This window comes from Fukomys damarensis, unplaced genomic scaffold, assembly GCF_012274545.1.
Source record: "Fukomys damarensis isolate Sample0158 unplaced genomic scaffold, DMR_v1.0_HiC HiC_scaffold_23, whole genome shotgun sequence".
NCBI classification, from domain to species: domain Eukaryota; kingdom Metazoa; phylum Chordata; class Mammalia; order Rodentia; family Bathyergidae; genus Fukomys; species Fukomys damarensis.
In genome coordinates this window covers 45258494-45268893 of record NW_022900935.1, presented here as the reverse complement: position 1 = coordinate 45268893, position 10400 = coordinate 45258494, and the positions used below count along the sequence as shown (strand labels likewise).

General features: G+C 55.6%; 2 protein-coding genes across 2 annotated transcripts in view; both read left to right on the top strand.

Annotated features, from left to right (window-relative positions):
- The first annotated feature begins 1382 nt into the window (after positions 1 to 1382).
- On the top strand, positions 1383 to 4079 carry Tmem88b (transmembrane protein 88B). The gene is made up of 2 exons (XM_033767404.1): positions 1383 to 2143; positions 2957 to 4079. Exons 1-2 carry the CDS (start codon positions 1574 to 1576, stop codon positions 3416 to 3418), a joined length of 1032 nt encoding a protein of 343 aa, XP_033623295.1. The 5' UTR covers positions 1383 to 1573; the 3' UTR covers positions 3419 to 4079.
- A 6134-nt stretch (positions 4080 to 10213) lies between these two features.
- Vwa1 (von Willebrand factor A domain containing 1) overlaps positions 10214 to 10400 on the top strand; it is a 4405-nt gene continuing 4218 nt past the window's right edge. Inside the window, exon 1 of the mRNA XM_010627708.2 lies at positions 10214 to 10400. Within this exon, the coding sequence (XP_010626010.1) occupies positions 10341 to 10400 (60 nt within the window). The 5' untranslated portion in view covers positions 10214 to 10340.

Here is a 10400-nt window from a genome sequence, read left to right as displayed (position 1 = left end):
TCTTTTTCTTTTTCTTTTCTTTCATGTATGTGTGTGTGTGTGTGTGTGTGTGTGTGTATACGTACCAGGGATAGAACTCAGGACCTTGCACTTGCAAGGCAGATGGCAGAACCACTGAGCTAAATCCCCAGCCCCAGAAACAAGGTTTCACTAAGTAGTTCAGGCTGGCCTTGAACTCATTATGTAGACCAGGCTGGCCTCAGACTCATGGCAATCCTCCTGTCTCAGCCTCCTGAGTGCTGGAGTTACAGGCATGAGCCACCATGCCTGGCCAAGGTTTTATGTTGATGGCCTTTGCAGGTTGAGGCCCTTGGGAGATAATTAGGGTCAGGGGAGGTCCTGAGGGCAGTACAGGAGGGCATTAGAGCAAGCACACTGGCTATCCAAACACAGAGGCCTCCAGCAGGAAGGTCTCACCATCAGCCAGCACTGTGCTCTGGGGCTTCCCTAACACTAGGCCCTGGAGCCAAACATGTCATATCTTGTCTTTTCTTTTATTCTTTCTTTCTTTCTTTCTTTCTTTCTTTCTTTCTTTCTTTCTTTCTTTCTTTCTTTCTTTCTTTCTTTCTTTCTTTCTTTCTTTCTTTCTTTCTTTCTTTCTTTCTTTCTTCCTTCCTTCCTTCCTTCCTTCCTTCCTTCCTCCCTTCCTTTCTGTTGTGTTTTGTTTGTACTGGGGATCAAATTTAAGACCTTGTGTTTGCAAGGCAGGCACAGTGCCACTGAGCTAAATCCCTGGCCCATTTTTCCTGAAAAATTTCTTCTTTTTAGAAATTTAGTTACAGCAATAGAAAATGGCCTGAGACATACATATGACAGTCTGATAAATGTGGAAGGAAAGAAGGAAGGTAGGACTGGAAAGGATGGGCTTAGTAAAGATATGCCTTGCAGAACTTTTTAGCCCCAGACTCATTGCCCAAGTATACAAACAGCACTGTCCCATCTTGACATGTGTGTGCCAGAAAAAACAAGTTGCCTGTGTACTGGGGTGGGAACCTAGCTCTTTCCTGAGGGGTTAGGGTACAGACTGGCATCACCTCCATTTAAACGGGTCTGAAGGAAGCCAGTAAGCTGGAGAGGGCTGGAAAATTTCAGAGAAAAATTAGGAGTGATGTAATCAGCTGCAGGAGAAGGCATGTCAGGGAAGCTGGTCAGCTCACAAACACCTACTTATTAGGTGTTGGTTATTCAAACAGCTGAAATGCTGTGCGTCTTGCAACAGGTAGTGTACAGGACTTTAGTAATACTAGGTGAGATTGGGTGGAGTTTTCTTGTCTCCTCACAACGGTGGCTTGTACTGCCACAGCCTGCAGTGGGTTTCATCACAAAGGATGTCTGTCATTGTAGCTGCTGCTTACTGAGTGCCTACTGTGTGCCCAGTCCACGCTGAGCTCTTCCCCCTCAACTGCCCTATGGAGCGGGTACTGGGGTCATTATTATACCAAGGAGGAGGCTAAGGATGGGCAGCAGGGGCTGGGGGGGCGGACATGAGGTGGGTGGCTGGCCTCTAGGTGGCAGTTGGCGATGGGGCAGTTGTCAGATGCAAGATCTATGAAATGAAGTCATTGTGTGGAGAATGGAAAGGGAGAGGGCAGGCCATGAGGGAGGAGGGCACCAGTGTCCACCAGGCCAGGAGACATCTGTGCAAGGCCTAACCAGTGCACAAGAGCTGAGGCAGTCGCCTAGCAGAGGGAGGTTTGGCCTGGCAGCAAAGAAACTGAGGTGGGTTGTGATCATCAGGGCTGGACCTACCTGGGCCAGAACCTGCTGTCTGCCTCTGGGACGTGGATGGGGAACAAACCTGGGGAGGATTAACGGGTCTGTAGTCTCATGGGGGGGCTGGTCCTGTCTTCTGACTGCTGCTGAAAGCTCTGCAGACCCTTGCCAGGATAGTATGAGTGAGCTGGAAAGGGGGACAGAAGAGGATGAGGGAGGGAGCACCTCCGACACCGCACCCATGCTGCCCCGGAGGCCTCCCGACCACCAGACCTCCGGCCTGGCCACCCAAGGCCTCAGGACCCTGTTGCTGCTGGGCCAGGCCCTGACCTGGCTCCTGCTCCACCTGCTGCTTCCTGGAATGGTCTTTCTGCTGGTGCTGCTGCCTGCAGTGGTTGTGGTCTACCTGGGATTCCTTTGCCACTCCAGGGTGAGCTGAGCCCTCCATGGGCTGGGTGCTGGGGGCATGGGGATCCTGAAGAGGTCCAGAACCCCTGGACTAAAGGAGGATCTGATCCCTTCCACTGTTATGCCCTTGTACCCAGAGACACGTGTGCCCCTCCCTGGGAGTCCCTTCTTCTCCCAAGCACCCCCCTGGCTGCTGCCAAAGAAGGGCTTTTGTTACCCAGGGGGCAGTGCTATCCCCTCCCTGAGGCCTCCCAGCTCTGTACCAGGGGCCACCAGGGCTGGACAGCCTAATGGGAGAGAGGGAGGGGGTTCCAGGAGGAGATGAAATCATTGCCAAGTTGCCACAGTCTTTACCACACACCACGGCATTCACAGAACCCCGCTGGCCTGGCTGGCTTCCCTGACTGGCAGTGGGCTATGTTGGTCAGGGGCAGGAGGGCAAACACGGATGGACCCTGCCTGCCCTCTCTGTACTTTGGGACGAGGTCTGGAGAGACGCTGGCGCCAGACGGTGACAGCAGGTCAGGGGTTCAAGGTCAGCGCCAAAATAGGGAAGGACCACAGAATGGAAGGCTATTGGCAGAAGGAAAATGGGAGTAGGGAGAGCTGGACATGAGTCTTCAAGCCTCTCATGGGCCTCCACGGGGGGCCTTTTGCCATCTGTGTCTACCATTCTCTGCTTGGCCTGACCCCTACGACCCGGCCTCCCTCCCCGCCCGTTTAGCCCGGGCCTCATCCCCGCCCCATCCACAGCCCACCCCTTGCCTCATGCCCGCCCCTTTTACTCAGGGCACCGCCCAGGGCCCCCACCCTTCCTTCGACTGGCCTCGTTTAGAGCCCGCCCTTACATCCTCCTGGCCCCGCCCGGACTCCCGCCTTCAGGTCTAGGTTCCTCCCATACCCCAGTTTTAGCCCGCCCCTCTTTCTGCTGCCCCCTCTCCAAGACGCAGACCCTGACTCTTACTGGCCTGGTCTAAGGCTCCATCCTCACGTCCCACTGGCCCGGTTCAGGGTCCTGCCCATTGCCCCGCCCCGCCTGCCCTCCCCTCTATCGTGGGCACAGCCCTTCTCTGGCCCCGCCCAGGGCCCCTCCTGCCTCCGACCGACCCGGCTAGGGCTCCTCCCGCTCACTATACTCGTGCTCGCCTCGACCGCTCGCGACCGCCTGATACGGCGCCTGCGGCCACTGCTGTCACCCCTAGCGTGGACCCCCTGGCTCCCCGGCCCCAACGGGGAAGAGCAGCTCTGCGCCTGGGTGACCCCCGAGAGAACCCCGAATTCCCCCACGATCCCATAAAGCACCCCAGGCCTGGCGCCTCGGTGCCCTCTGTCTGCCACGAGGTGGCACCATCTCCTGTGACTCGGACCGACCCTCTCGCCTCCCTCGTTCTCCCCGTCACCGCCCCAGCCCCCGTTCCCGGGGTGGCCAGGCCTTTTTGGGAGACATCGGGTCAGCAAAGGCCATCACATTCCAGAGCTTGTGACCCGGTCGGGGCCAACCCCAACCCCAAGCCGGATCAGGGCTATTGTGGCTGGGCTCCCGCTGTCCTGGCGCTAGAGTAAGAGCTCAGTCTATTTTTCTGGGTAATTTTAAGATCTGTCTTTGGCATTTTGCAGTGTTACCAGCATATTTCTCCATGTGGATATGTTTTTCCGGCTCCTGAAAATTGAGCTCAGGGCCTCATGTGTGTAGGCAAGGATCTGCCACGAAGCTACTTCCTGGCTTTTTAATTAATTAATTTTCATACTGGGCATTGAACCCAGAGCCTTCACACTGAGCTCCATCTCTAGCCATTATTATCATTATTATTATTATTATTTATTTTATTTTGGGGCAAGTTCTCTATAAGTCTCTTAAGTTGCCGAGGCTGGGTTCACACTTACAGTCAGGCCTCCTGCTTCAGCTTCCCAAAGTGCTGGCATTACAGGCTGGTGCTGTCAAACACAGCTCCCAGCCCTTTTCTTTTTTGAGTCTGGGTCTTGCCAAATTGCCCAGGCTGACCTTGAACTTATGGTCCTCTTCCCTCAGCCCCTGCAGTGTGAGCCACTGCACCCATCACATGTATGTTCTTAATTACCCTGTGCTGTGCATGGTTGGTTCCTGTTCCTGCAGATTCATGTCTTTCAGCAGTCATGGAACATTCTCATCCAGTCCTCAGCCAGTCTCTCCCAGTTTTGCCTCCCATTCCATCTCCATGCTCTTGTGCTGTTTCTTCCTGCCTGCCCATTAGTCTCTTTCTGGGCAACATTGTTGGCAATTTCTTCACATCCTCTTCCATTTTACTAGAGTTTATTTTTTATATTTAATCTGCCATTTAAATTTTACATTATTAACGTCTAAAAGTTGCATTTGGTTCTTTTTCAGATTTATCTGATAATTTTTTTATGTGATAAATTTTAATGATCTCTGTGCATGCTCACTTTTTGGGTATCAGCTTTCATTTTTTTAATTTGTGTCTTGGTGAGTTCATTGCCAGCCTGAACTACACAAAAAACAAAACACTGTGTGATCCTCCTGCTTCTGCCTCCCAAATCCTGGAATTACAGGCATGCACCACCATATCTGGAGTTTATTTCTTATAATGTTGAATATAACGGGCCGGGTGGGAAGCTGAGGCAGGAGGATCATCACAAGTTCAAGGCCATCCTAGAGTACATAATGAGACCCTGTCTCAAAAATACCAAAAAAAGCACTGGGAATTTATCTCAGTGGCACCACACCTGCCTTGCAAGCACCAGGTCCTGAATTCAACCCTCGATACCAAAAAAAAAAAAAAAAAAAAAAAAACAAAAAAAAAAAAAAAAAAAAAAAAAAGCCAAACAACAAAATAGAGTGGCCAGGGATTTAGCTTAGTGGCGACATGCCTGTCTCCCAAGCGTGAGGTCCTGAGTTCAATCCCCAGTACCAAAAAAATAAATAAAAATAAAAATTAAATTAAAAAATAATGTAATGGAAGGGCTTTGAGATATTTACTTTCATGGAAGCCTAGCAGTGTGATCACTGTAATTCACCCAGAAGAAACTAGCTGTGGGTAAAAGCCTTTTAAATGACCCCACACAGCATATTGCCAAGAGGGCTCCGCCTGTGACCATGGTCATGCTCCTTCTGTGGCCTCAAGCAGCGACCATTGTGTAGCTGGGTGAGGTCCAGCGGGTGACTTGGGGTTTTCCATCCTTCATCTGTGTCCAGCTTTGATGCTTTTCCTGAGCAGACAGAGCTGGCCAGTCGCCAGGCCACCTAGGAGGGCTTCCCTTGGGCAGAGGCTGCCTTCCTTCCGCTCCTGCCCCAGGCTGGCCAGGCTCTGGCTCCCAGTTGAGGTTCAGGAGAAGACTCCCCTGGGAAGCCTTTGGCTGAGAATCTGCCTGGCCCCACAGTCGTCAAAACAACAGCTGGGCTGGGTGGGGGTGGGGGGATGAGTGGGGCTGCAGGGAGCTCCGCCCTCACAGCTGCCTCATGCGGCCTGTGAGGGAAAGGTGTTTTCCAGCTTCCCAGGTCTGCTCATGGCCCAGAGAGCCTCCACCTGGCCCTGGTGACCTCCAAGGGAGGGTAGCCAGGTGACCTGCCTCAGCCCCAGCATGCAGACCTGCTCTGAGCAGAACATTAGGGGAGTCCTGCGTGGTGGCACAAGCCTGTAGCCCTAACCATACTTCACCGGCTGAGGCAGGAGGGTGGAGAGTTTAAAGCCACCTGGCCAGGTAGCGAGTTCAAGCCTGACCTATACTACATAGTGAGAGCCTGTTGCAAACATTAAGAAAGCCAAAGGACCACTGTGGGACTGAAGCTGTAACTCAGTGGCAGAGCACACTGAAGCGAAGGCCCTGGGTTCAAACAGAAGTAGACCCCAAAAACAAAACAAAACAAAAAACACTGTAGGGAGTTTTGGGGGCCTGATGTCTGGGTTTTGTCCTGGAGAGCAAAGCTGGGCCAGCTGTGTGCTGGGGGCTGCAGCTGGCTTACCAGAAGCCAAACACAGGCCCTGGGCTATGAAGGGACACAGGCTCTTCCCAGCAGTGGCCTCTCCAGGGGCCTTTGGGGGGTCACCTGGGCAGCTGGGAAAGGAGGATGGGTATCTAGCCTTCCAGCAACAGGACTCCCCTAGACTTGAGGTATTTTCTGGCTTTTGCGTACGCTCCTTCCCCTACCCGGACAGGACCCCACCTGGGCCCCACAAGTCTCATTCCCCAACTTGTACCCCACTTGAACTCTGACCCTGTTCTCTAGCCTAATGGCCACCTGCACCCTCCCAGGACCCCTTCCCATCCTAGAGGTCTAGAGTGGCCTCAGTCCTCCAGGGGTGCTTCTGCCACCTGCCCTGTCCCAGGGCCAGCTCTTCAGGGCTTAGAGGCCACACCGAGGGGGCTGAGAACACACTCTGAGGGGCACAGGTTCTTCCTCAGTGACTGAGGCCTGGTGAGAAGGAGCCTGGCATGTAGCGGTCCAGGCTGCTTCCCCTCATGCCTTGGGCAGGGTTGTTGTCCCACACAGGTAAAGAGAAGGATAGTAGTGAGGTCCCCACCTTGCCCAAGGCTGTGTGCTGTTGTGTTGTGTTTTGTTTTGTTTGAGACAGGGTCTCACTATGTAGTTGAGACTGACCTGGAACTCACTGTGTAGCCCAGGCTGGTCTGGAACTCACAGTGATCCTCCTGCCTCAGCCTCCTGAGGGCTGGGATTACAGGCGTGCGCCACCACACCCAGCAAGGCTGTGTGTTTTTAACAGAGCTGGTGCAGGTTCACCCTGAACAACCAACAGCCAGAGGAGAGGGGCCTGCTTTTTCCACGCTCTGACCCTGCAGCCCCAGTGTAAGTCCTCACCAGACCCTGCCCCAGCCAGACCCTAGGGCTGGGAGGGTTTGAGCAGGGACTGAGCCAGAGGATATGTAGGCTGGTCCCGACAGCCAGGGCCCCTGTCTCCTCCTCCTGTTGTTGACACAGGGTTGTCTTTTCCACTGCCACCTGCCCATCAAGCCCCTGGGTGTTAGTGCCTGCCCAGGGCTGCTGCCTCAGCCTGCCTGGACCCTTCCTGGAGACAGGCCGGGCTCCTTGGGAAGGGGCACTGTTGCTAGGCTGGTGGCACATTGTGTCTTGTCTCTCAGACTCCCAGTCAATGGTGGCCCGTCTTCTCCTTGTCCTATCCTTCTTTTTTCCCTCAGTACTGGGGATTGAACCCAGAGCCTTCCTGCGGAGCTACATCCCCATCCCTTTTTGTATTTTTTTTTTTTTTTTAATTTTGAGACAAGGTCTCACTAAATTCCCAAGTTGCCCAAGCTATGTTCAAACTTGGGATCCTCCTGCCTCAGCCTCCTAGACTGCTGGGATTTCAGGCATATAGCACCATGTCTGGTTTTGTGGCTATTTACCCAGGTATCTCCCTCAAAGACTGGGTCTGGCTCCCTAAAGCCATATACCTCTGCCCTGTCTCCTCCTCAGAAACCTATCTACCACCTTGTGGCTTAAAGGCCCTATAGCCAGTCCTGCCCTTTCTGCTCCCAGCCCAGGCCTCCCCCTGCCTGTGAGGCTCCTCCCTGTAGCTCCTGCCCCGAAGTCACTGTTATGCCCTGCCTCACAGGGCCCCACCTGCACAGGGAAAGCAGATGTTTGTCTCTGCAGAGCTGCACTTGGCTCTGCCTGTGCCTTGAGTTCCCAATGCAGAGTCCAGAGTGACAGATGGCTGCAGTGGCCATATACGGGCTGTTCATCCTGCCACTGTAGCTGCAGAGGAACTGGCAAGAGTCACCCCAGGCTCCTGGAGGTAAGACAGGACGCCAGGCAGAGGGTTCCTTAGGACAGTCCTTGGGGTCCTTCTTGGCATGGCCTTGACCCCAGTGGGGAGTAGAGTCTAGAGGAAGGTGGGGGGGTCCATTTCTCTTGGCTGTCTCCTCCCCATCCCCTTGTCCCCGTCTAACATACTGGGGTAAGGTCTCAAGGCCCAGGCTCACCCCACTCCCCTGCCCAAGTCACCTTTGCCCCACAGCTCCTGCCACTTCCTGTTTCCATGTGTGGGCTTGTGCGTGGGTTGGCGTGTGGGACACAAACAACATGACAAACAAGAGCTCAAAGGCTGGGAGTCGGGGCCCATGCTGTTCTGCCTGCCGCTGGGGTCAGAGGGCCCAGGAGCTGGCCTTTTCCATGGGGTTGAACATGACCACAGTGAGCTGGGGACAAAAGGCCCTTCTTCTCTGGAAGCCTGGGTTGTGTGGGGGAGGGAGCATTCCCAAGGACTCAGTGGGAGCGGGGTGGCACTTGCTTGCCGGAGCCGGTGTCCCTAACTGCAGGAAATCTCTCTACCTGCCTGCTGACAGCCAGCACTAGAGGAAGGCACAGAGATTCCTGGGATCTGGGCCAAGGCCGGGCAGGGTGGCTGCAACCTCCCAGGCTGCATCTTCCATCTTCGGTCTAATGGGCGCTAGGACCAGGCCAGGGCTGCGCCTGGGGGAGGCTGAGGGCTGAGAGCCAGGCCTGCTGAGTCTGGCCTGGCCTATCCCTGCTCCTGCCCACATCTTCCTTCAGAAGAAGGGGTTTCAACAGCCCTATCTGTGTCTCCCCTGTGTATGTCTCAAGCCCAGCCCTGGGCCTGGCAGAGACACTGCTGAGCCTCTCGGTTGCACAGGAGTCTCCTCCATGGCTGGGGACAGCATGGAGGCGGGCAGTGAGGGATGCAGGAGTAAAACCTCCCTGGTGGCTGAGCAAAGTTGAGCAGCAGGACAGTCTCTCTCTCAGCCAGGCTTGGTGGAGGCTGGGCTCCTGTGTCCTCTCCCTCTGTTGTTAAGGCTGGAGGAAGGAGGGCGGCTGCTTCCTCGAGGGCCTGAGTCAGGGCCAGGAAGACCTGCTCACTTTTTCCAGAGGGGACAGAAACTTCCCGGTGGTACAGCAGGGCCTGCTGAGGTGTGACTGTGAGCCGGAGGGCTGTGAGCGCAGCCTCTCCTGGGTGGGTCCAGCATGGCCAAGCTCTTGAACCAGGGACCTGGAAATGTCTGCCTGGGCGTGCCTCTGAAGACTCAGAGCTGCCATCCTGTCCAGGGACTTGATGCCCAGTGCCTCTCCTGGTGGCAGTCCGTGCTGGGGGCCAGGTGGGTCCCTGATGGCTCACTCTGGGGGCCATGCCCATGGCTTCCAGACAGATCCTAGGCGGAAGCCCTAAGCAACTTCTGCTCCTGCTGAGGCCTGAGGTCTGTGGAGTCCAGCCAGCACCCAATGCCAAGATTCCCAGCAAGGGACACAGTTCTTGCTTGTTCCTGCCGCCAGCTTCTCAGGCTTAGCTGTGCTGCTTCCCTTTTTAGGCAAAGCTGAATCCAGCAGTCCTCAAGGCCCCAGGGTGTCTCACCTGCCAGAAAGGGAGGAAGGAAAACCATTGAGTCCCATCCGTCCTCCCCACCGAGCATCCTCCTGCAGGGTGGGAAGGGAGGGGACATCCTGCAGGCACAGCCCCAGCCCCCAGCTCCATGTAACCCCACAGGAAGGGCTCTAGCAGGGCAGCAGTGGGCTTTCAGCCAGCCCCTCCTGTCTGGACCTAACCAAGGTCACAGGACCCATCAGTAGCCTCTGAGATCCTCTGGGGTCTGATGGGCCGGGGCCTTGGGTCCCTTACTGGATGGTGTAGGAGGCCAGCAAGAGGCTGGCCCATCAGGGTAAGAGAACAGGGCTGGAACCACCCCTCCTGCTCTGAGGGTTTTGTCCCAGGAGCCCTAGATGGGGCGCTGACTTTCTAGTCTTCTAAGAAGCTTCCCTTCAGGTCCCTGTCCCCTTCAGGGATTCTTTGTCCTAAGCTCCACCCCAAGGCCTTTCCCATCCCCTTCTGCTCAGGCCTTGGAGACAATCTGACCCTGCTGTGGCCCTGTGGCCACCGTGTGCCAGGGGCTCAGGCTTTGTTGGGGCGTTGTTCCCAGGGCATCACCGCCACTCCACCTTCTGGCTCTCAGGCCTGGCTTCAGGGAGGGTCTGGGGTTAGGAGAGGGGTGACGAGGGGGTCCCCACGGTCTCACTGGCAAGGAGAAAGACCTGGGCGCAGCACGTGGATACCATTAAGGCCCGTAACTAGGTGTGCCTCTGCTGAGTCCACGCAGGTGGACGTCTTTGCTTGCAGGCATGTGTTTGCGCGCGTCCGGGTGGGCGTGGCGTTCAAGTGGGCGTGGCCTGCCGGGCGGGACCAGATCCAGATCCAGCCAGCCGCCTAGAGCTAGCAGGCGACGAGCTTCAGCCAAGCGCCCAGTCTCGCCGCGCGATGCTGCCCTGGATGGCGCTCGGCCTGGCCCTGGGCCTGTGGCTGGCTCTGGCGCGCAGT